At 48.4% G+C, this 22,485-nt stretch overlaps 8 protein-coding genes and 1 non-coding gene across 9 annotated transcripts; 3 read left to right on the top strand and 6 right to left on the bottom strand.

Moving 5' to 3' along the window:
- Positions 1-2,947: 2,947 nt before the first annotated feature.
- On the bottom strand, positions 2,948-4,140 carry LOC120960227 (protein seele). Its single transcript, XM_040384287.2, has one exon. It carries the CDS (start codon positions 3,886-3,888, stop codon positions 3,259-3,261), a length of 630 nt encoding a protein of 209 aa, XP_040240221.2. The 5' UTR covers positions 3,889-4,140; the 3' UTR covers positions 2,948-3,258.
- A 405-nt stretch (positions 4,141-4,545) lies between these two features.
- LOC120960169 (zinc finger protein 271-like) lies at positions 4,546-6,066 on the bottom strand. Its single transcript, XM_040384177.2, has 3 exons — positions 5,920-6,066; positions 5,153-5,858; positions 4,546-5,082 (listed from the first exon to the last, which is right to left on the bottom strand). Exons 1-3 carry the CDS (start codon positions 5,940-5,942, stop codon positions 4,795-4,797), a joined length of 1,017 nt encoding a protein of 338 aa, XP_040240111.2. The 5' UTR covers positions 5,943-6,066; the 3' UTR covers positions 4,546-4,794.
- Positions 6,067-6,176: 110 nt separating this feature from the next.
- LOC120960226 (26S proteasome non-ATPase regulatory subunit 14) lies at positions 6,177-7,729 on the top strand. Its single transcript, XM_040384286.2, has 3 exons — positions 6,177-6,539; positions 6,627-7,222; positions 7,314-7,729. Exons 1-3 carry the CDS (start codon positions 6,362-6,364, stop codon positions 7,473-7,475), a joined length of 936 nt encoding a protein of 311 aa, XP_040240220.1. The 5' UTR covers positions 6,177-6,361; the 3' UTR covers positions 7,476-7,729.
- Positions 7,730-7,878: 149 nt separating this feature from the next.
- Positions 7,879-7,950, bottom strand: Trnad-guc (transfer RNA aspartic acid (anticodon GUC)). Its single transcript has one exon. It is a non-coding gene; the product is annotated as a tRNA-Asp (tRNA).
- A 294-nt stretch (positions 7,951-8,244) lies between these two features.
- Positions 8,245-9,903, top strand: LOC120956011 (nucleoporin Nup35). Its single transcript, XM_040377348.2, has one exon. It carries the CDS (start codon positions 8,444-8,446, stop codon positions 9,647-9,649), a length of 1,206 nt encoding a protein of 401 aa, XP_040233282.2. The 5' UTR covers positions 8,245-8,443; the 3' UTR covers positions 9,650-9,903.
- Positions 9,825-12,888, bottom strand: LOC120956009 (phospholipase A-2-activating protein). The gene is made up of 4 exons (XM_040377346.2): positions 12,794-12,888; positions 12,533-12,690; positions 10,853-12,442; positions 9,825-10,778 (listed from the first exon to the last, which is right to left on the bottom strand). The coding sequence occupies exons 2-4, from the start codon at positions 12,667-12,669 to the stop codon at positions 10,043-10,045; spliced, it is 2,463 nt and encodes an 820-aa protein (XP_040233280.2). The 5' UTR covers positions 12,670-12,690; positions 12,794-12,888; the 3' UTR covers positions 9,825-10,042.
- Positions 12,889-13,397: 509 nt separating this feature from the next.
- LOC120956010 (UDP-galactose transporter senju) lies at positions 13,398-15,511 on the top strand. Its single transcript, XM_040377347.2, has 4 exons — positions 13,398-13,768; positions 13,868-13,985; positions 14,072-14,258; positions 14,335-15,511. Exons 1-4 carry the CDS (start codon positions 13,675-13,677, stop codon positions 15,163-15,165), a joined length of 1,230 nt encoding a protein of 409 aa, XP_040233281.2. The 5' UTR covers positions 13,398-13,674; the 3' UTR covers positions 15,166-15,511.
- Positions 15,512-15,968: 457 nt separating this feature from the next.
- On the bottom strand, positions 15,969-17,683 carry LOC120957096 (tubulin beta chain-like). The gene is made up of 2 exons (XM_040379096.2): positions 17,477-17,683; positions 15,969-17,402 (listed from the first exon to the last, which is right to left on the bottom strand). The coding sequence occupies exon 2, from the start codon at positions 17,392-17,394 to the stop codon at positions 16,054-16,056; it is 1,341 nt and encodes a 446-aa protein (XP_040235030.1). The 5' UTR covers positions 17,395-17,402; positions 17,477-17,683; the 3' UTR covers positions 15,969-16,053.
- A 254-nt stretch (positions 17,684-17,937) lies between these two features.
- Positions 17,938-22,375, bottom strand: LOC120957095 (uncharacterized). The gene is made up of 8 exons (XM_040379095.2): positions 22,035-22,375; positions 21,794-21,967; positions 20,399-21,066; positions 19,549-20,317; positions 18,956-19,478; positions 18,605-18,864; positions 18,314-18,525; positions 17,938-18,243 (listed from the first exon to the last, which is right to left on the bottom strand). Exons 1-8 carry the CDS (start codon positions 22,083-22,085, stop codon positions 18,138-18,140), a joined length of 2,763 nt encoding a protein of 920 aa, XP_040235029.2. The 5' UTR covers positions 22,086-22,375; the 3' UTR covers positions 17,938-18,137.
- Between the last annotated feature and the right edge of the window lie 110 nt (positions 22,376-22,485).

Below are 22,485 nucleotides of genomic sequence, written 5' to 3' on the forward strand. Positions count from 1 at the left end.
CAGCTTCTCTATGCCCGCGACCTCTGCTTAATGTTCCTCGTCGTCGAACGAACTATGGCTCAGGAGACCCTATCATTTGTGCAGAGCAGATCATGTGCAGAGCTTTTAACGTAGTCTACCAATTTTTCCAATTTGATTCGTCACTAAAGTTCTTTAAAGGCCGCATTTGCGCCAGAATATAGTCGACAAGTTAAGTTTGTCAACTAAGTTAAGTATACACCAAAGAACATTCATTCATTCATTGAATAAAGACCTAAAAATAATAAGCTAAAAACTAAAGATAAGATAAAGACATGATATATTATTGAAAATAGTCTAGTGCAGCGGTCGGCAAACTTTACGACCGAAAGAACCAAATTTTACAATTTCGAGTTCAATTCACGAGTTTCACGTGAATTGAATTGTTAATTGTTAATCCAAATTGTAAAAACAAAATAACAAAATGTGTGTTAAGTTCTATGAAATATATGAACTGTTACTAGCTGCCATCTCGATATCAAAGAGCCTCATGCTGCTCGCAAGCCGCTCTTTGGCGATCGCTGGCCTAGTACAATAGAAAACTCACTTTAAATCTTGAATTTAAATTTTCAGGTTTTGATAATTTTGGCACACCTTGACTTATTTTATCGTGAGGTGAATATTATATGATGGGAAGTGCACTCTGCCTTCGTGGACCACCTTATTTGGAATCCAATAGGAATTTCCAAGGTGCCTGTACAGGGTGCCGTAGAGTCCAATTACCTTGACAAAAAGTTCCTTTCGCATAAGGAAAGAGTCAAGAAAGTTTCCCAAAATTATGAGAGCCCATGTCCCAAGTTCCCAAGTGCCAAGCTCCCAAGTCCCAAGTTCCCAAGTAAAAATTATGAGATGGCCAGAAAAATTATGTATTTTAGATAAAAATGGTCTTAAGTTATTTTTGATGTTGTTTCTGATAATCCAACATGTTCGTTCACCCCACTATGTATCGCCTTTCAAATAAAAACCTATCCAGAAAGCTATTGAAAACACATATTAAACTTGAAGGTAATTAATCGAAAACTTTTCTAAAATTGCCCGTTTAACACACACATTTCAAATTTATATATTTTAAACAAAATGCCTTGTATAATATCATACTAGATTTAAACCTATGACGGCTTGTGTTGGACGCATGATCCGGCGACTGCTGTACCTCAACTGCTCTAAACAGTTAAAGAAAATTTATTAGATTTAGTATTTTTTTAAAGACCCTTAACATGATTGGGATCGGTATGGGAATATTTGAGGAATTTATTATGCAAAAAAATTAAGTAGATGGGTTCAATTAATCCGGTATTTTTCAGTTCAATAATGGTTTCAAATATGAAACTAGATCATCCTTTTCTCTGTTCAAATGTTTACAATCACTGATGATGTATTTGGTATTGCTTATCCAATATCCAATCGAATTTTTCCAACGTAAATAATAATTAAATAATAAATAATTTAAAATATTGTTAATAACCTTTGACCTCTCACCTTCAATCTTTCGTCCCTGCCGAGGAGGTTGAAAGTAACACTTGTGTTTGATTTAATTTATCCTACTGTGCAATGTTAGAAGTACAATGGCACATACACAACGCCATGCGGGCGAAGAACGTAACATAATACACCTGCACTATCAACAGCGATAAACGCAAAGTGTCGACGTATGTACGTACGTACCTCACAACGAGCTGTTTACATGGTACAGCACACATATACTACATTGCACGGGAGGCACTGGTAGTGCGTGTATCACAACTGGGCAAAAGTGGCATGAAACAAAACGACCCCCAAAAGAGCGCACACGACGCACGGTTGCATACGTGGACTTTATTTGAATGAGCTCGGGGCAAACTGTTGATGCACTCTTTAGCTGCAATTTGGCAACATGTTTGAAGATTAAGTTTCATCGTGTCATAATCCATCAACTTTACCTTTTGGGAAAAATAGATCTCCACAAAGTTCCACCATCAAGAGATTGTGCCGAAATGCGATCACCCGCGATTTGCTTGCTCGAGGACACATTTCGCCACGATGGGCTTGGGGTGGTAATTTCATACCTTCACTACCTGGCGTAACCTGGCTGAAGATGATCACAAATGGCTTACCTTCACACCAGTCACTCCAGCACAATCCGACTCGTTAACAATTTCGCAAAACGATTCCCATTCTATTGAGCTTCTTGTCACGCCCTTCTTAAACCATCACCTTGTACTAGAGTCGTTGCTTGCAAAATGCACTCCAGTGGTCTAGGTCTAGTGGTCCACTGCTAACCCCATCTGATTAATGATCATTTAATGGCTCTGGTCCATCATGAAGCTATTTTAAAGGAATTGTTTGCTTCTTTTCAAATCAACCGCTGGAACTCAACACAAAACTGAATGCTTATTTAGTCGTGTCGGTACATTCATCCAAACAACGTCCCCTTGTTTTAGGTGAGTGAGTTACATTGCCATTTCAGAAGGAATTTCCATACCTTTTGGCATGGGAGCACCATTGGCCGGTGGAAAATTCCCAGGACGGATAAACCGTTTTGAATTCAACTTTAAATTACAACCATCACTCTCTCTCTCTCTCTCTCTCTCTCTCTCTCGCATACACAATAACCGGTATGCTTATGCAAGAATTATGAGCCAATCCAGTAGTAAAGTCTACAACCAGCTATAACATCAAAATTTATAAAATTATGTAAAATACGATCAACGTACCAACTGATATCTAAATGTGTTGTAAATTGTGCATTTTGCAACACCCAATATCATTTAAACACAGTTTAACGTTTATCAGAAATTACCACACCATAAACAGTTTGTCCCAGTAGCAAGGAAACCCATTGCTTCTTATCAACTACTCCGTTATCAATCCACAATACCCGGTGCACGGACCGGTCGACCTAGATTAGGCTACACAACTTCATAATACAAAACTCTACAAACGCAAAATGTATCATAAACGTACAAAAAGGTTTTATTTTCACTCCTGTTTTCTGCTTCGTTGTCTTTCCCTCGATGGTTTGCTAAATTCTACAATTATAATTCTACATTTCCCGCTGGTTGAAACAAGGCTCCAAGCCAGAGGATTAACAAACAATTCAGAGGTAACGGAACCCTAACTTCCCACCCCCCTTTTTGCTTAGCAAGAAGGGTAACGTGTTCACACACACATAGTGAGCGCATCAGAATGCTTTCATGGACGTATTACTTGCGATCGTATCCTCCCTTCGCGATGAGGATCACTAACCCCCTAACCCCCCGATTACAGCTCATCTCGGCTCTCTTCGCTTTCCTCGTACTCGTACTCCTCGTCGATCGGTTGCTCCTTGCAGTATTTGGCCACCTGCGAGCACAGCCGAATGTCCGTATCCTTCACCACCTCCTCCTGGAACATCCGGATAATGTCCTCGTCGTAGGTTTCCACAATCTCCAGGCACAGGTGCTTGAGCGTCTTGTTCAGGTCGCCCTCCTGCACAAAGTTCACGTTCGCCATGTCCGGGTTCATGCCGCCGTCGGTCATCATCTTCATCACCACCGGCCGGCCGGTCTTCTTGTAGCGGGCCTTCGCGTAATCGTCCATCCGGTCGCACACCGTCTCCATCATCTCGGTCAGGTACATCTCCGACTTGGCGTACAGGATCTTTTTCTTCTTTTTCGATTCGCCCGTCGTGTCGAGCCGATAGTCGCCCACCTCGACCTTTTTGTTCGGGTCCACCTTCGACGCGGCCAGCTCCATCTCCGCCATCGACGCCTTGCAGACGAGACATTTCAGCTCCTTGCTTTCGATGGGCCGTGCAATGTCGCCCATCTGTCCATTGGTAAGGGCCGGTGCCAGCACAATCGTTAGCCCGAGGACGGCGATCAGATAACGGTACGGGACGATGAAATGCATTTTTGCTTTTCTTGCACGACTGCACTACTGTACTGCACGGAACACAACCTGTGTGGCGTTTTTTGGGGTGGAAGGAACCACGTGTTGCTTTAACGAGGTACTGAAGACTTTTGTGAAAAGAATGGTTGAAAATTCCGTCCCGGGCGCAGGAATACTTCGAGATTTATATCAACCGGTTTGTGTTTCTTCCGCTATCGCGGACCACCGACATGAAAATAAACACGTTTCTCGTCTCTGATTGGTCGGTTGCGTTTGACAACCCCCATCGGCGCGAGAACATATGGTACACGGAATTGGGGGGATTTTGTTAGGGACATTTTTACATGATTGATGACAAACTTTAAAAAGTAATAAAATTACAAATATCTTCTAATGCTACTTATCTAATTGTTGAGTGCTGGTAGTAGTGTGCAAATGCCAATGTGGTAAATAAAGCATAAAATAAATATGTCATCCATGCTACCGTTGGTGTAGCACATTTAGAAAGATTGGTCAAATCAAACCAGAAATTAGAACAATTCCGTTGAAGGCGTTGAATTAAATTTTATGTAATCAACAAACAAATTCTAGGAATACCTCTCTAAAGATAAAGCTTTAGCTACAACGACAATCGAGCTACATCGTTTCAAATTTACATGAAATGCGGTTAGATTAGATTAGTAGATTCATTCATAAGATAGACTTTCATTGCTTATTTCCCCTAAATTAATATTGCTAAGATGCTGTGCCTTACTAACAATTTAAATAATACTTAGGCTATAAACATTTGCACTCTGATTCTTCATTTAAATAATCACCATTATCGATCTGTCTAACAATCAACGTAAAATATTAACCATAGAAAATACCATTCATCCAATGGCCTTTGCAGTAGAGATTCATTATCGACAGAATACAAATTAAACCTCAGTGTTCTCCTTTCCGGCTCTTCCGATGCACCGTTCTGTGGCGTTCCAGATGGTGCATATCGTGGAAGCGTTTCGAGCACACCTCACAGACAATAGTTCCTTCGTCGCGGTGCCGCTTTTCGTGCGCTTTCTTGTTGGAACTGTTGCTGAAGCGCATCTCACAGTACTCGCAAGCGTACGGTTTTTCACCGCAGTGCACTCGCCGGTGTTTGTTGAAGTTTCCTACATGATTGAACAGCTTCGAACATACTTCGCACTGGAATACCTTCTGGTCGTAATGTAGCTTCTGCACAGAAGAAAACTAATGTTAAACACACGCTAGGTAAGAGATGTACAGAAATGGGTGCAATACTTACCAAATGAGACAGTAGGTGCGGCTTATTGATGAACTGTTTATCACATTTATCACACTTGTACGGTTTTTCGCCCGTATGTTTCTGCAAGTGGTACGCGAGATTGTTGCTTTGGGCGAAAGATTTATCACAGAAGGTGCATTTGTACTTTTTGTCGGTGCTGTGAACTTTCATATGATCCGACATCGATTTTACCTGCTTGCCACAAACGGAGCATTCGGTTGGTTTTCTAAAACTTGACATGTTTTGCCAGTGCATTGCAGCGTTACGCTTCTGTCCCTGCTTTACTGCATTACCGCGGGCAGATGTACCATCATTGCACAGATCTTGCTTTTGCGAAACCAACCCGTTCACCTCGTCTTTTCCCTTATCTAATACATCATCATTACTACTACTCTGTTCTTTAAACGATGCATCTGCCAAAGGATCAACGGATACGCTGAACGCATCTTCGGGGAAACACTCACCCGGCACAGCAACATATTCCGTCAGGTAGGGCTTAAAAGATGCATCATAATCGTCGATCCGAGTACGGCAACATTCGCACACAGGCGTAATGATTCCTTTGCGTGGGTGGACGCGAATATTTGTACTTGCGTAGATTTTGTCCAGCATTGTGGTGTCCGTTTCCGGGCAAAGGATCGATCCCATCGCACCGATTCGTTCTTCACATATGATGCACGGCGCCTTCACGACTGTTTCCGGGGAGCTGGAAGTTAAGGGAAATCATATACCAACACGCGTTTCAAATCCAACGCAAGATCTCTTACCATGAATCAGTTAAAATGGACATTTTTTTAGCATTTAAACACTAAAATAAAGTAAGAAAATAAGCTAACCAACAAGAGAAGACTGCACTCGCTTTTGTTTACATTTCCCGGAACGTCTTTGACATTTCAAACAACAACCGTGCGTTTTCGAGCAGCCGACACGCTGTCGAGCAGTTGACAAGCGCACCAAGCCGTGCAAATTGATGTGTCAGGCCGAAATTGTTCCTTGGGCCGCATTTGATCGAGCACCACCACGGCAAAACGGAAAGTCATTGTTGGACACTCTTTGTATGTAGGCAATTTTGGCTGAAATAGCGTTATTTAAACAAGTGAGCTCAGTCGAAGTGCTTCGAAAACATTCCCCCCCGGGAAACGTGTGCTCCGCAATCTGCATTAGTAGCCAATCCTATAGAACTACCGCCGCTTTTCCCCGAGAATAGAGATGGATCGTTTGCTGCGACTAGGAGGCGGCATGCCCGGAATGAGTCAAGCGCCACCCCCATCGGATGCACCGGTGGTGGACACAGCGGAACAAGTTTACATCTCCTCGCTCGCTCTCTTGAAGATGCTGAAACACGGCCGTGCCGGAGTGCCGATGGAAGTGATGGGCCTGATGTTGGGTAGGTAGCGCGGCGCGTCCGCACAAGAGAGGAAAACAACCGGAGATGGATATGCTTACCCCGTTTCCTTGTTGCCATTCTTGTTAGGTGAATTCGTGGATGACTATACCGTGCAGGTGATTGACGTCTTTGCTATGCCACAAACGGGAACCGGCGTATCCGTCGAAGCGGTCGATCCCGTGTTTCAGGCGAAAATGTTGGACATGCTCAAGCAAACCGGTCGGCCGGAGATGGTGGTCGGATGGTACCACTCCCATCCGGGCTTTGGATGCTGGCTGTCGGGCGTAGATATTAACACGCAGCAATCGTTCGAGGCACTGTCGGAACGGGCGGTCGCCGTAGTAGTCGATCCGATCCAGTCGGTCAAGGGCAAGGTCGTGATCGATGCGTTCCGACTGATCAACCACAACACGCTGGTGCTGTGTCAGGAGCCGCGCCAGACGACGTCGAATCTGGGACATCTGCAGAAACCCTCGGTGCAGGCACTGATCCACGGGCTGAACCGTAACTACTACTCCATCAGTATCAACTACCGCAAGAATGAGCTGGAGCAGAAGATGCTGCTGAACTTGCACAAGAAATCGTGGATGGATGGACTCACGTTGGCGAACTATGAAGAGCACTGCAGTATCAATGAGAGCACCATCAGTGAGATGTTGGAGCTGGCGAAGAACTATAACAAGGTAAGTGTGAACAGCAATGCAGCAAAAAGACCTATTTAATCGCATCAACATTCCATTAATCGTTTGCTTCATCTCCCACGAACACACACAGGCTTTGGAAGATGAGGAGAAAATGACGCCCGAGCAACTGGCCATCAAGAACGTTGGCAAGCAGGACCCCAAACGGCACCTGGAAGAGAAGGTCGACACACTCATGTCGAACAACATCGTTCAGTGTCTCGGCGCGATGCTGGATACGATCGTGTTTAAATAATCCTTGCAGGCAAACGGGAAGTTAGAGAAGCGCGCAGCACTGCTCCTTGTCGAACCGCTTCTCTCAATTCAAGCTTAAGTGAAGCATCCGGCGTGTGTTTACGGTTCGTGTCTCTTATTGTATGATGCGTTTTGCTTCTGTTCTTTTTTTTGTGTGTAAGGAGAAGAGGAAACCACCACTGACATACTTGTGAAACGAAAAAAGGAATGAAATACATTATTATTTCGGAAAAATATGTCCATATTTGATAGGTAGCCCCAGGACTAGCGTCTTGCTTATTGTTTAAGCATGATGACTGTTATTGTTATTAGATAAATCGGTTCGATGTTAGCCAAAAACAAGAGAAGCATACAAATACAACACGATTTCATCATAAGCCTGAACACGAAGAAAAAAGATTTTCCTCCCCGACGGGGAATCGAACCCCGGTCTCCCGCGTGACAGGCGGGGATACTGACCACTATACTATCGAGGACATGTTTGAAGAGGTGCTTACAGCCATTTATAAACACAGTCCGGTGACGTTTGATTAATCGCGTCTTATCTGATCCAACCAACAGCACCAACGAATTGATTACACATGATAAAACATTTAAAAATAAAAATAAATGAAGTATCTATTGAAATTTAGAAAACTCACCCTAAATTACGATTTTAATACGAATATTCCTACAAAAACACAACAATTGTTGACGAATTTACCAAAAAAGCGATGGCAAAATACTCCAGCTACGCAGATGGCAACACGGCTGTCAAATATCGGTACAAAATGTCAACCTTTCCTGCGTGTGCGGCTAAAATTAAATTTAACGATATTCAATCGCGTCAACAAAGGGTAAACAATCAGTGTGCCGTCCCGGTGCGTGCGTAGTGATTGTAGTAGTCAGACCGTCAAACTACAGAGCCAAACTACATCCTTCCGGGTGCTTCCATCCATCCAGTTTTGCCCAACTTCCGCTCCACCAGCCATGGAACCGATGACGCTAGGTAGCCCAAGCGGCAGCTCACTTTCCGGTGCCGCCGGTGCCGGACCGGGCTATCTGCCCTCCTTCCTGATGGGCGATCCGCCTAGCACACCGCGCCCGAACACGCTATCACCCACCCGGGGTCGTTCCTCGTTGGTGTACTCGCACGGGCTGATGAGCTCACCGCCGGACGGGTTACGTTCGCCGACCTTGCAGCAGCAACACCACCACCACCAGCAGCAGCAACAGCAGCAGCATCTGCTGGGCCTTCACCAGCAGCAGCACCAACAGCAGCTGTCCTCCTCGTTCATGCAGCCGCATACACCGCAAGGCCATCACGTTCCCCACTCACAGCGCTACCTCCAGAATCCGCAACCGGCGCAGGCGGCAGCAGCGGCGGCTGCGAACCAGTTCCGCAATGAATCGTTCGATGCCAACTCCAGCATCACCGGGCCACCAACGCAAGGGCTGTTCGATTCGTGGCGCAAGGAGAAGCAGCTGCTGCAGACACCGATGCGCGCTCAGCAGCAGCAATCCGGCCCGGGCAATAATCCGGCCGACCCAACGACGGCAACGATCGGACAAAGCGGTGCACCCTTCAACGAGTCGTACGCCCAGAACCAGAGCGGATTTAACCTGTCGCGCGTCATGTCTCCAATTCCGGTCGATTACAATCAGCGGAACGTGAGCATCACCACCTCACCGACCGGTGGGGCGGCGCCCTTTGGCGGTCAGCAGCAGCAGCAAACGCAGGTGCAGCAGGCCGCCAAATCCTCCAACTGGGTGACGGTGTTTGGCTTTCCGCAGAATGCGGCTTCGAAAATTCTGTCCCACTTCATCGGCATCGGCACGATCGTGGACAAGCAGCCGGCACCGCAGAACGGCAACTGGGTGCATTTGCGCTACAGCTCCCGGCTGGAGTGTGACCGGGCGCTCAACTACAACGGGCGCATCATCAGCGAGGGCCTGATGATCGGCGTCCAGTACTGCAACGATCCGGCCATCCTGGGGAAGGAGAACGAGGGCAACGAGTACAGCGATGCGCAGGGCGTTTCCTCGCCGGACAAGCCGCTGTGGCGGGTGCGCTCCCTGATGAACATGTCGTACTCGGCGATGCAGGACCCGCAGGCCGTCATTTCGGCACCGCCGGTACAGAAGCGTGCCAACGGGATCGTGAACAAGGCGATGGATCTATTTTTCGGGTGGTAAAACGGAGAGGGGGGGGGGGGGTATCCTGTTTTTTTTCTTTTTGTTTTATAAAGTGGAAGTCATCATCCTTGTTTTTTGTGTAAGTTTCCTTGCCTGATCGAAGGGATTTAAAAACAAAATTTGTACCGCACACACGGGGAAACAATAAGATGGAATGAAATTAAACTAAATAAAATTGTATTTCGTATGTGACAGAGGACCTTGTGCCCGGTTCCGTTTCGCGTGGAGAGGGAACCAGTCGCCAGGCTAACTAAGATTGTGTCGATTGTTTTTGTTTATTTCACAAATCTTCTTCTCTCTCTCTCTATAAAGCATTGAGTGTAAACCAGTCTAGTATGAAAAAGACGCCTTCCGCAGTTCAAAGCAGGCCACGAGTTGAACGCTCTCGCCGCCTCACACCAACAGCTCGTACAGGTAGCTGGCACATTCGTTTAGCTTCCCGAAGTTCGGCAGCTCGCTGCTAATGTTGAACAGTATCTTGTCCGTGAGGGCACTGTTCCCCTTGAGCGTGTCGGCGATCGCACCCATGCCCGGGCCCGGCATGCTCAGCAGATTGCCCAGCGCCTGATACCCGCGGTACGTCGCCTCATTGTCCGTCAGCCAGCACAGCAGCTCGCCGATCGTTCCGGCCAGCACCTTGCAAAAATCGACCGAAGACAGTTTGTCCAGCTGCGTCATCGTCAGGTTAAGATAGAAGCTGGCCAGCGCGATCTGCAGGTTCGGGCTGCAGCTGCTGCCGCGCAGCACCGCGAACCGATCGACGATCGCGCGGATGTGCTCCACCACCACGTTGCGGCCGGGCTGGTGGGCCAGCATGTTCGTGAAGCACCGGGCCGACATGAGCTGGTTAGCGGGCAGATGATTCGTGTGCTGCAGGAACGTACCCATAAAGGAGGCGTCCTCGAACAGCTCCTGGCAGGCGCGCGGTTCGCGCACGATCAGCCGCGTAATGTCCATGATCGGGAACAGCTTCTCCGTCGGCCAGGTCGTGTAGAGGAACTTGAGCGCGGTCAGGCAGGCGGAGTTTTGCTCGCCGCACGTCATTACCTCGCCTGCGTACCGCACAATATCGTTCAGCGTGTCGTCCGACATGCGCAGGCTCTGGTCTTCCAGCTTGCTGTTCAGCTCTCTGCGAAAAAGGGCGAAAATAAAACGAATTGTTAATCTCACAAACCCTTTATCTTCCAGTCTTTCTTCACTTACTTCAACTTGACGAGCACTTTCGACAAATCAGCATTCTCCAGCAAAATGTAGTGTCTGTGCGGGAAGTGTGTGTTGCTTTTCTTCACCTCCGTCGATCCCGTCGTGTAGCTCGAACCGCCGGTGAACGGATCCAAGTTACCGCCGTTACCGCCGTTCGCTGCAGCAGCTGCAGCTCCTCCCGCATTCGGTGCCATGGCAACGTTCGGCGTTTGCGTCGTATAGCTAGACCCGCCCGTAAACGGATCCGTATTGGCTGCGGTAGGCTGAAACTGTCCGCCAGACGAACCGGGCACGTACCGGGAGCCACCCGTAAACGGATCGTAGTAGCTATTGGCGAGCGCACTCTGCACCGGCGCACTGTCCGAGTTTTTCACGATAAAGTTAGCGACCTGATCGAGGTAGGCCTGCGGTAGGTTGTGCTTGTGGATGAACCGCTGCGCCACAAACCACGGATCTTCGCCCCGATTGTACGGCAGCTTCAGGTTGGGCGCATCGTCCGAAAGGTTCACCGAGAAGACGTAATCGTACTCCCGGCCCTCGTACAGCTGCTTGCCCTTATCGCCGTCGCTCGCGCCCATCACGTCACCGACGCAGTCCCACTTCCCGTTCGTCCACTGGTAGCACAGTATCTTCCCGTTCGGGTGGCGCACGATGCGCGTCTGACCGTCGCGCCCCTCCGACAGCAACGATTCCGGCCCGGGCAGATCGTTCACGTTCATGCCACCGAGCTGTTTGGCCGATTCCGACTGCCGGACCTCCACCGCCACACGATACGCAGCCAGCGCCTCCTCCGGTGCGGTACGCTCCGCGTTTATCGTAAACACGCGCACGATCGCGTCGCTCGTGCCGGCCACCATATCGCCGTTCTTTAGTCCCGCCACGGCCCACACGGATTGGGCCGGCATTTGCAGTGCGTCGCCGAGCGCTCCGTCCCGCAGGTGCCACATGCGTATCGTGCTGTCCTCGCCGCCGGTCACGAACACCTCCTCGCCCCACGCGTCCGACCGGCCAATGCTGTAGATGTAGTTGCTGTGCCCGTGGAACTCCTTCACGCACTCGTACGTGTCGCTCCAGTACCGGACAGTGGCATCGTTCGAGCAGCTCAGAAATCCACCCTTCGGCAACGGGCACAGCCCACGCACGCAGTCCTTGTGGCCCTTCAGCACCGCCAGCTTCTCGCCCCGCTCGTTCCACACGAAGATGTTCTTGTCGGCCGACCCGGAAAGGTACCGCCCGCTGGGCAGGCAGGCCACCGCCCAAACCGCTGCCTCATGCCCGACCAGCGTTAGGTTCGTGTTTGAGCCGGGCGCATTGGTCCAGATTTTGGCCGTCTTGTCCCAGCTGCCGGAGATGAGCGTCGTCGCATTGTGACCCGCGGCCAGCGCACAAACGGTGGACGTGTGACCCTTCAGCACGCCGATCGGTTCCGCGTTGGCAGTTCCGCTACCAAGCCCGTTCGGATACTGAAAGATGCAGATCGTCGCATCGTTGCTGCCCGTGCAGACCCATCCGTTCGACTCCACCACCAGCACCGCACCGACGTAGTTGGTGTGACTCGTGAGCGTCTGCACGTCCTCGTACCGATTGTTGCTGCAAGTACGGTGACCGAATGTTACCCAATCAGAAGCTCCTCTGCCACCCTTTCCACCCCCCGAATCAGCGATGATGGTGATAACTTACCCGACGGCTTGCCAAACTTTGGCCGTTTTGTCGCGCGAACCCGACACAATGAAGCCCGCGCCCTCGGTCACGGCCCGCACGTCCAGCTTGTGGCCGACCAGCTCGCACGACAGCTTGAAGTCTTCTATCTTTACCATGGTCGGGCGGAGATTCTTCCACTTGACGGCGTCCACGTACAGACAGACAGACAGACGGATTGTTACAAAATCTTCTCAGTCGCGGTGGTTTGTTGCTGTGCTGCTTTGGCGGCTCTCTGTTTACCTTTTCCGAGGGACACGCAAACCCGTTTTTCGCCCTCGACACCGACGTAGCAAAACTACCGACTCACTGCCATTGCCGGTATCGTTTGTTCCCTTTGTTTGGCTGTAGCGGGAGGGAGATAGCACTCACGACGTACAGGCATTGGAGGGAACGGGATGGAGCAGCACAAAGCAATGTCAAACATTGGGCGAATTCACAAACGTCAAACGTGGGTCAGTTTAAACTTTGGGCCGTTATAACTTGTTTTTATTATGGTGGGAAAATGTGAGAAAATTTTCTAAATTCCTACACATTTGCACGTGCAATTTATTTTAAAGGTATAGGTAATTTATTAGTCCCATAATTAGATGCAGTGCCCAAACGATAGGCTCAAAATCGTTCCGGAATCGATTTTCTGAATCAAAAAGGGCTCCTCTACTGAAAGTGCATCCAACAGATTGAAAAAACGTTCCTTTACGTGGTCTATTACCAGGCCAGAAGGACATGCATTCACCAAACGTAACGTTCAAATGAAATTCGATTTGAAATGGCACAAAATGTCCCAAAATATTGCCCCAAAATTCCATGACAACCGAAACCACAACCGCACCGCCGCCGATGACACAACACACGCACACACACACACTGTTTGTTATTGTTGCGAGTGGACTCGATCGTTTGCGTTCCCGTAGTAGAGAAACGGCACGGCGGTTTTGGTTGTGGTTCTTCGTGCCCCTGGCCATCCGGGAGTGGAGTTTTCGGACTGATGGACTGCTAAAATGCCCATCCAACTGTACCGTGCGCCAGCAATCGCGTTAAAACTCGCAACGAACGGACGGCAGTACTGTACCGTGTACTGAAACACACACACAGGGACGAAGATTCACCAAACGATCAAAAATATGACGAATGCTCGCGTAAACTGGAGCGAGCTGTTCCCCAGCCGGAAGAGTATTTTAATTTTTATTACCTACATGTCACTGTTTGTCAGCCAGGGTAAGATTACGATCGTTCGTGTTTGTGTGTGCCGTGGGGCATCGTCTTTTTATCAATGCTCGTAAACACTGATTGCTTCATTCCGCTTCATTTTCGTAGGCATACTGGTGACCGCTTCACAGCGATCCGATAACTCGTACAGCTACAACACCGTGCTGGTGGTGCTGCTGACGGAAACCCTGAAGCTTGTGATATCGGCCGGGCTGTATTGCAGAGAGTAAGCGTACCAGCAAAAAACGGGGGGAAGAAGTGTGTGTGTGTGCGGCCGGAAGTGTGATATCTTTTTTGTTTTCTGTCTTGCAGAAACAGCTTTAAATCGCTTATCGCACGCGTGATTGAAGGGAGCGATGTGCTGCTGCTGTACTTTGTGCCGGCCTTCCTATACTGTCTGTACAACAATTTGGCGTTCGTGAATCTTTCCACCTTCGACCCAACCACCTACTATTTGCTGCTTCAGTTGCGCGTGGTCATAACGGGCATACTGTTCCAGGTAATGGTTGGCCCATGTTGCAATTTTTTCCGCCTAAACCGCAATTTAATTGCAAATTTCACTTTCCGCTTGTTAGATTATCTTCAAAAAGTATCTCAGCCGGAAGCAATGGTTCTCGCTGCTGCTGCTCACCGTCGGCTGCATGCTGAAGCAGTGGAATTTTTCACTATTTTCCGCCTCCGAGCACTCACCGGAAGCCGTAACTGCGGCGGCAGCGGCAAACGCTGCCGGATCGCTGCCGGAATCGCCGGCCGATGGTACCTTCCGGGGTAAAAACATCTCCGGGTTCGACCTCAGTTACAGTGCGTTGCTTATCCTGGTGCAGACGGTTTGCTCCTGCCTGGCGGGCGTGTACAACGAGTATCTGCTGAAGAAGAAAGGGTCCGACATTAACATCTACGTGCAGAACGTGTTCATGTACCTGGACTCGATCGTTTGCAACCTGCTGATCCTGCTGCTGCAGGGCGAGCTGGTCGGTGCGTTTACGAGGGAGAATTTGCGCGAAATCGCCCGGTTCGAGGTGGTCGTCATCATGCTGAACAATGCCGCGATCGGCATCATCACGAGCTTCTTTCTCAAGTACATGAACTCGATACTGAAAACGTTTGCCAGTGCGCTGGAGCTGATGTTTACGGCGGTGCTGTGCTACCTGCTGTTTGCCATTCCGGTCTATCTCAACACGATACTGGCCATCTTCGTGGTGTCGTACGCGATCTACCTGTACTCGCTAAACCCGGTCGTGAATCTGTCCAACACACCGGGCGCTTCGAAGGCGGCACTCAACGTGTCGCAGCGAAACACGGACGACCGCAAGTCGCTATTGCGAACCGGTGGTGCACGCTCGCGGGCCAATGTGAGCGATTCGGAGGACGAGGCCAGCGGTGCACTTCAAATGCAGGAGGTGTGATAGGTTTACAGGGCAGTTGGTTCCTGCAACTGTACAGCGATTATCTTATACAAAGTGACATCGAGGCACCATTACACACCGAAGGAGTGTGTGTAGAGTGTGGCAAGTGCTGGGCAATGTAATCTATAAGATACAGAAACATATTTATTTCCATTATTTAGCATTAGGCTTTACACAACACAGGATTGGGAATGTTTATTACGAAATGTACCACGATGCAAAGCATACACACATGGCGAAAAGTTATTACTTCAAAATACTTTGTTAACAACAACGAGATACGGTTCCCGCGCCAGCCGTGATATATATAGTGGAAAATAAATAGTATGACACACAAAACAGTTAATACATGAGTATTGGTTGGAGCTCGGAATCTGACCTACCCGATTCCGTGTTCAGAAACAATTCTGGAGCCGATTTCGATTCCGGAGTTGACTCTGGAGCCAATTTTCCACAATCATTTCCGGAGCCGATTCCAGAGCCAATTCCGGAACCATTACCGGAGTCGTTTCTGGAGTTGACTCAGAATCAGAATTAGCGGAATCCAGAATCAGAATCGGCTCTGGAATTAAAATCGGCTCCCAAGCAGGTTCCGGAATCGGCTTCCTGAATTGATTCCGGAATCGGTTCCGGAATCGAAATTGGAACCGAAACCTGATTCCGTTACCGGAGCAAATTGCGTTTCGAAGGTCGATTCCGATTCCTGAGCTGATTTCGGAATCAATTCCGGAGCCGATTCCGGAAACTAATACTGGACCTACTATCCGGAATCGGTTCCAGCAAACATGAAGCGAATAGAGTGGAAAAAAAATCATTTTTATTGACCCCAACACCGCTGCTTAGCAGAAATTTTACACATAATTTAGGGTGTTCAATTTAGCTTTAGTTTCAGTCTTCGCCACCTTCCTCCTCCTCGTCCATTTCGCCTTCATCGTCGGCGGTCGCCTCCTGGTACTGCTGATACTCGGACACGAGATCGTTCATGTTGCTCTCCGCCTCGGTGAACTCCATCTCGTCCATCCCCTCGCCGGTGTACCAGTGCAGGAACGCTTTGCGCCGAAACATGGCCGTAAACTGTTCGGCAATTCGCTTGAAAATCTCCTGGATCGCCGTCGAGTTGCCGACGAACGTGGACGACATCTTTAGCCCGCGCGGCGGTATATCGCACACCGCCGTCTTCACGTTGTTCGGGATCCACTCGACAAAGTAGCTGCTGTTCTTCGTCTGCACGTTCATCATCTGCTCGTCCACCTCCTTCATCGACATGCGACCGCGGAAGATGGCGGCCACCGTCAGGTAGCGGCCGTGTCGCGGATCGCACGCGGCCATCATGTTTTTCGCATCAAACATCTGCTGCGTCAGCTCCGGCACGGTGAGCGCACGGTACTGTTGGGCGCCGCGGGACGTGAGCGGCGCAAAGCCGGTCATGAAAAAATGAAGCCGCGGAAACGGCACCATGTTGACTGCCAGCTTGCGCAGATCCGCATTCAGCTGGCCGGGGAACCGAAGGCACGTCGTCACGCCGGACATGGCGGCCGACACCAGGTGGTTCAGGTCGCTGTACGTCGGCGTGGTGAGCTTCAGCGTGCGGAAGCAGATGTCGTACAGCGCCTCGTTGTCGATGCAGTACGTTTCGTCCGTGTTTTCGATCAGCTGGTGCACGCTCAGGGTGGCATTGTACGGTTCCACCACCGTATCGGACACTTTGGGCGAGGGCACGATCGAGAACGTGTTCATGATGCGGTCCGGGTACTCTTCGCGAATTTTCGAAATCAGCAGCGTCCCCATGCCGGATCCGGTCCCGCCGCCGAGCGAGTGCGTGAGCTGAAAACCCTGCAGACAGTCGCACCCTTCCGCCTCCTTGCGCACGATATCCAGCACCGAGTCGACCAGCTCCGCCCCCTCCGTGTAGTGCCCTTTGGCCCAGTTGTTGCCCGCCCCGGACTGGCCGAACGCGAAGTTGTCCGGCCGGAACAGCTGACCGTACGGGCCGGAGCGGACCGAGTCCATCGTGCCCGGCTCCAGGTCGACCAGAATGGCGCGTGGTACATATTTACCACCGGATGCCTCGTTGTAGTACACGTTGATTCTTTCCAATTGCAGATCACCGCAATCGCCTTGGAAAGCGCCGGTCGCATCGATTCCATGCTCGTTGGAAATTACCTCCCAGAACTTAGCGCCTATTTGGTTGCCGCACTGGCCAGTTTGCAAATGCACTATTTCACGCATTTTCGAAACTGTGAAAGCCGTTTGATATTTAGCGGATTTTGGAACGCACGAGCGTTGCTCTCTAAGCGCTGGGAATACTTACGGAAGGACCTCTATCGGCCGAATACGTGCGATTCCTACGGGCTACACAAATTTCTAGTTTAAACGGTTTTTTTTTTTCTTTTGTCCCTAATGGAACAACTTTGTGAATGGACTAACTACACAGTTTCTATCAATCTGTCGACCAACGTCTCTGAAGGTTCTGCACGAAATGATCCGGCACGTACGGCTCATATGACTACTATGATCATCTTTTGCTGGTTCGGCCGATTGCGATGCCTCAAATAAATTCGTATGTCTTCTTGGATGGGATGATGCATCCACTTTCCTCCATATTATGTAGCATAAGTACTTACAATTACTATGTGTGTAAAGTTGTTAAATTCGTAATTATGGATCAAAAAATTGGCACTGTCATGTCATTTACAAAATTTTATCAATTATGATCGCTTGAATAATTTTTTTTCATAACCATTTTTTTAATCAGTTTTATTTTTTTCTCAACGTAGTCCACAAAACATCAAAGAGCACATCGAACAATTTCATGAGAATTTTCCACATTCTAGAAAAACTGCACTTTTTTAAAGTTGTTAACTAATTTTCGTTTAATTACGAACAAATTCAAAATGAGCAGTGATAAATAATTTGTGAAAGCAAAAAAAACATTTAAGTGAACGATGAAGATAGAATTTAAGAAAACATTCCTATTTCTTTAAAATTTTCAAAAAACTTTTCAAAATGGTACGTAATTCTGAATTTTCATCTTCCATGTAGGAAGCGAAGTTGGGATGCTGTCGAATGAACAGATTGCTGAAATGATACCACATAAACATGAACAGTTAAAGCTACAAGTCGTTTTCTCCAGTGAAATATTACTTACATTGCTTTCCGGTTTTCCAAAGGCAGTGGCGCGACCAACGGTTTCATAATGGTGAACAATTTTTCAATCACATTTAAAGCAACGCCGTTAATCGTGAAAACTTGCTCCAGACTCTGACCAATAACGCTCTGAATGATATTAGTCAGATACTCTTCCTCGTTCTCATGTGCTAAGCATTTCTTTGCAAATTGCTTCAAATTGGACAAGAATTTCTGCAACCAACGAACAAAAAAGTACGTTAAGAACTATAAAAACGTATTATTTAGAAATAGAAGCATCCTATAAACGAACCTTCACTTTGGCATTTATATTCGTCTTTTTACAATAATCCATGACCACATGGGCGACCAAGCTAAAGAACTCTTTTGGATCTTTGCCATACACAATGCTCAGCAGTTGTTCCAGCTCGTCTGCAAAAAGCGCATTTTCTCCATAATATTTTACGATGGCACACGTGTCCGACTGCCGGGGTAGTGCCAGATGCAATCGATAAACGTCATTGTACGTGGCAAGCATTAGCTTTTGCGCCAACAAGCAACTGCTTTTCGCATCTGCAATCACGGCAATAACATAATTATCTTCAATTTCCCTTCAAACCTCGGCTATAAAGCGATTGCTAAAATAAGTCAAGGTGACACTTACCTGATTCCACACCGCCTCCAAACACGTGCTGCTCGATGTATGCCGAAAGCTTTGCCAGCACTTCCGGCTCGACACGATACATCATGTGCTGTTTGATCGAGCCCGTCTGCTGGCTGGGATCGGCGGTTTCCTGTGTCAGTATGAGCATGTTGCACAGCGCATTGGCCACGTGGCTGCTGACAGTGAACGGTGACTGTTGGCCACCGTCTAACTGCTCAACCAGCACGCCCATGAACGCTTGCACACGTTTACCGAGCTGGTCGTACTTAATGCCTGCTGTCGGATTGTCGCTAGGTAGTGCCGCCAGGCAGCACTGCACGACAGCGTAAAGTGCATTTTTGTAAAGCCGGTAAAAAATACCGATCGATTCGTCGGACAGATTCATTTTCGGCAGGAGGCGCAAATCGTTTGCCAAGTACTCCGCAAGCGTGAACACGTGCTCGGACGTGTTGTTGATTTCGATCAGCACGCAGAGCCGTGTGATGGCGTTACTGTACGATTCCATAAGCTTTTTGTCGATACCCTAATACGGAGTGGAGCAGGTGGAGTACGGTCAGTATACTGATAACTGTTTAAAATAATATGTCACTCACCAAATTGTAGCTTCTCAAGCGGCTGCGCGTATGAAAAAAGAGTGTGTAATACTTTTCCGTCAGCTCGTTCCAAACGTCTTCCGAAATGTGAGCAATCGTGTCGAAGCTGTAGATGGTGGTCAGCGTTTGGAACAGCACAGGGTAGGAACATTCATCCAGCGCCACTTTCGAGAGAATGTTAAACAAAACCTCCTCGTGGTACGCTTCACAGTCAACTTCGGCGAAGCGGTACAGCTCGTTGTTTGCTGGACTCATGCAGTTTAGCAGTAAATTGTAAATGTTCGGTGTACGGGAGGCAGCATTCAAACACTTTGGATAATTGGCCACGAAGCTCTGCATGCGCTTCCGCATGAAGCTCCAGTTGACGTTATCGGACGAGGGGGAAATCTTCATCCGGATGTCCTCCATCAGCAACCGATGGCAGTAGCTAATTGTGTGGGCTATACAGCTCGCGATAAAACCCGCATTTGCAGGCGTATCCATAGCGTCCAGCAGCATTTGGAACAGTTCATCCAACTTGCGGAAGAATCCCTTGATCCAGAGCTTTTTAATGACCGCCTCGAAGGACGCTAGCGGATATGCGTACCGTTCGTACACGTCCAGTATCGCGATCAGGGCATTCATTTCCACCTCTGCCGATGGGTGAATCGCTGCGTGGTACATGCCATGAAGATCGATCGCTGCATTCACTACCGCTTCATCTGGATTGAACATTTTGTGGATTATCTTTTCTGCCGTTTCCTCACACAGGGGTATGTTGCCTACCGTGCTGAAAAAGAAAACACGAACAAAGCATAACTTATCACACCAACATACGCGAATCAAACCTTTTTTTTTCCTTTGCACTTACTTTAGAGCTTCGAGAAAAAGGTGCAGGATGGCCGTTTCCGAGCTTTTGTACGAGTCCATTATACGCGTCAGCTGATTTTCCATCTTGAGAATGAATATCCCAGCGGCATTGTTAATGTCGCTACTAAAAGAATCACTCATCAGCTGCTTCATACACTTCAGCGCTAGCTGTACGCTCTGCCTCTGCTTCCACCGCAAGCCGGCCCCGAGCAGCTCCAGCTGTCCGTGCGTGAGTATCAGCAGGTCCGGGTACGTTACAAACGCTTCGCACAGCTTTTCCATCAGCAGGCCGGAAAGCTTGGCGTACTTAAATCCATTACCAATTTCCGTGCTCAGTGCCTGACAGACCTGGTCGATGTAGTACTCCTTCTTCTTGAGTGAGCTTTTCCGCTGATTACCCTGCCAGCTCGCCGCACGTTCCATATCGTTCAGCAGGTTGTGGTGCGCAGCACACAGATGCGGCACCAGGTCGGCGCAGATGAACGATCCAACCATTGCGCATTCATCGGTCTTGCTCCGGCACAGCAACATGACCAGCATGACGCACTTGTTGAACCAATCGTTTCCACTGAGGAGTTCTTTCCACTGGTGGACGATTGCGTGCTGCCAGAACCTGCTAAAATTGGCTACAAATGTCCCGTTCTGGAAGAAATCTTGGGACTGGAAGGACTGTACAAAACGGGAAGGTCGTCATGAGGGGTGTTCAATTATCCTTACATTACGCTCCAGCTCCCAACTAGTGGTAGACCTACCTACCTACCGGACCTACCCGATTCCGAAGCCGATTCCGAAGCCAATTCCGGAGCCGATTCCGGAGATGACTCCATTACCGATTTCGGATTCGACTTCGAATCTGAAATCGATTCCAGAGTCGGAATCGGCTCTGAAATCGAAATCGGCGCTGAAATCAGAATCGGCTACGGAATCGAAATCGGCTGTGGAATCAGAATCGGCTCCAGAATGGAAATCGACCTGGGAATCGCAATTTGCTCCGGAACCGAAATCAGAATTGACTCCAGAATTGGAATTTGTTCCGGAATGAGAATCAGTTCTTGAATTGAAATAAGATGTGTCAGGAGCGAAATCAATCTGGAAATCTCCATGAGTATAAATCGTTTACAAATAATTTGGATTCTTTGCGGCTGTCAATACGTAACATCACTGGACCCTAGAGCCTATTCTTTTGGAGATGCCGAAACTGACTTCGATTCCGAAACCAATTTTGATTTTGGAGCCAATTCCGATGCCGGAGCCGATCCCGGTGCCAATTCCGGAGCCAATGATTCAGGACCTACTATCCGGAATCGATTCCAGGAAACTTCGGAGCTAGCCGGAATCGATTCCGACGAAAATTTCATTTCTCCCATCACTACTCCCAACACTCTCTGGCACTTACGGAAGTGGTTATATTATTCTCAAGTGGGTGAGGATCATCTTCCATCAGCAGAGCCAAATCGGTATCCGCTACGGTGTAGCCGAAGCCGGTCATATCGATGAACAGTTGCAGAACCAGCATCGTAGCTTCATCTTTCCGTTCTTGGAAAAGCTCACGCCATGAATGGTAGATGGTCTACGGAGATGGTGAAGCGGGCGGATAATGAAAACACAGCCAAAAATGCAACAGGAACACAACATACCTTGCCATTTTTCGCTTTGGAACAAAGCGCATTGAATAGACCGTTCTCCATTTGCGGCACAGAATTGACTAACAAGTTCGCTAACTTCCACTGATACAATGTTCGCACACCGAATGCAAAATAACGTTTTTTCTCTGCTTCTGTTCGCAGATGGGGGGACGCGCTTGTAATGACCCAAACGGCCCGTTCAATCGTGTTCCAACGCGTTGACGTTTACCAAATGACAGCGCACACTGCTGCTGTGCGGAAATTTCCGCCCAACACATTTGTAAACAAACCAGCGCACGGCTTCGTGATAACGGGCGGTGATAAGTTTTGGCGGCTTTAATATCCTCTCCAAAACAAGGTAATTTTCTTCTACGATACTGTCACGAGGAAGTAAAATTTCCTAAATATTTTTTCTCTTTCACGTTAGTGACAAAATGTCTGACGAAATGCTCATTTGCCCATA

The sequence above is a fragment of the Anopheles coluzzii genome, chromosome 3, assembly GCF_943734685.1.
Source record: "Anopheles coluzzii chromosome 3, AcolN3, whole genome shotgun sequence".
Lineage (NCBI taxonomy): Eukaryota > Metazoa > Arthropoda > Insecta > Diptera > Culicidae > Anopheles > Anopheles coluzzii.

Coding starts and splice junctions, on each gene's coding strand:
- LOC120960227 (XM_040384287.2), bottom strand. CDS start 3,888: ATGCATTTCATCGTCCCGTACCGTTATCTGATCGCCGTCCTCGGGCTA.
- LOC120960169 (XM_040384177.2), bottom strand. CDS start 5,942: ATGTCCATTTTAACTGATTCATG. Junction 5,859..5,919: donor TCCATTTTAACTGATTCATG/GTAAGAGATCTT, acceptor CTTAACTTCCAG/CTCCCCGGAAACAGTCGTGA. Junction 5,083..5,152: donor CGCACCTACTGTCTCATTTG/GTAAGTATTGCA, acceptor TCTTCTGTGCAG/AAGCTACATTACGACCAGAA.
- LOC120960226 (XM_040384286.2), top strand. CDS start 6,362: ATGGATCGTTTGCTGCGACTAGGAGGCGGCATGCCCGGAATGAGTCAA. Junction 6,540..6,626: donor AGTGATGGGCCTGATGTTGG/GTAGGTAGCGCG, acceptor CATTCTTGTTAG/GTGAATTCGTGGATGACTAT. Junction 7,223..7,313: donor TGGCGAAGAACTATAACAAG/GTAAGTGTGAAC, acceptor GAACACACACAG/GCTTTGGAAGATGAGGAGAA.
- LOC120956011 (XM_040377348.2), top strand. CDS start 8,444: ATGGAACCGATGACGCTAGGTAGCCCAAGCGGCAGCTCACTTTCCGGT.
- LOC120956009 (XM_040377346.2), bottom strand. CDS start 12,669: ATGGTAAAGATAGAAGACTTCAAGCTGTCGTGCGAGCTGGTCGGCCAC. Junction 12,443..12,532: donor AAAGTTTGGCAAGCCGTCGG/GTAAGTTATCAC, acceptor CCGTACTTGCAG/CAACAATCGGTACGAGGACG. Junction 10,779..10,852: donor AAAGTGCTCGTCAAGTTGAA/GTAAGTGAAGAA, acceptor CCTTTTTCGCAG/AGAGCTGAACAGCAAGCTGG.
- LOC120956010 (XM_040377347.2), top strand. CDS start 13,675: ATGACGAATGCTCGCGTAAACTGGAGCGAGCTGTTCCCCAGCCGGAAG. Junction 13,769..13,867: donor GTCACTGTTTGTCAGCCAGG/GTAAGATTACGA, acceptor TCATTTTCGTAG/GCATACTGGTGACCGCTTCA. Junction 14,259..14,334: donor TAACGGGCATACTGTTCCAG/GTAATGGTTGGC, acceptor TCCGCTTGTTAG/ATTATCTTCAAAAAGTATCT.
- LOC120957096 (XM_040379096.2), bottom strand. CDS start 17,394: ATGCGTGAAATAGTGCATTTGCAAACTGGCCAGTGCGGCAACCAAATA.
- LOC120957095 (XM_040379095.2), bottom strand. CDS start 22,085: ATGGAGAACGGTCTATTCAATGCGCTTTGTTCCAAAGCGAAAAATGGC. Junction 20,318..20,398: donor CTTTTTCTCGAAGCTCTAAA/GTAAGTGCAAAG, acceptor TTTCTTTTTCAG/CACGGTAGGCAACATACCCC. Junction 18,244..18,313: donor TTGGAAAACCGGAAAGCAAT/GTAAGTAATATT, acceptor GTATCATTTCAG/CAATCTGTTCATTCGACAGC.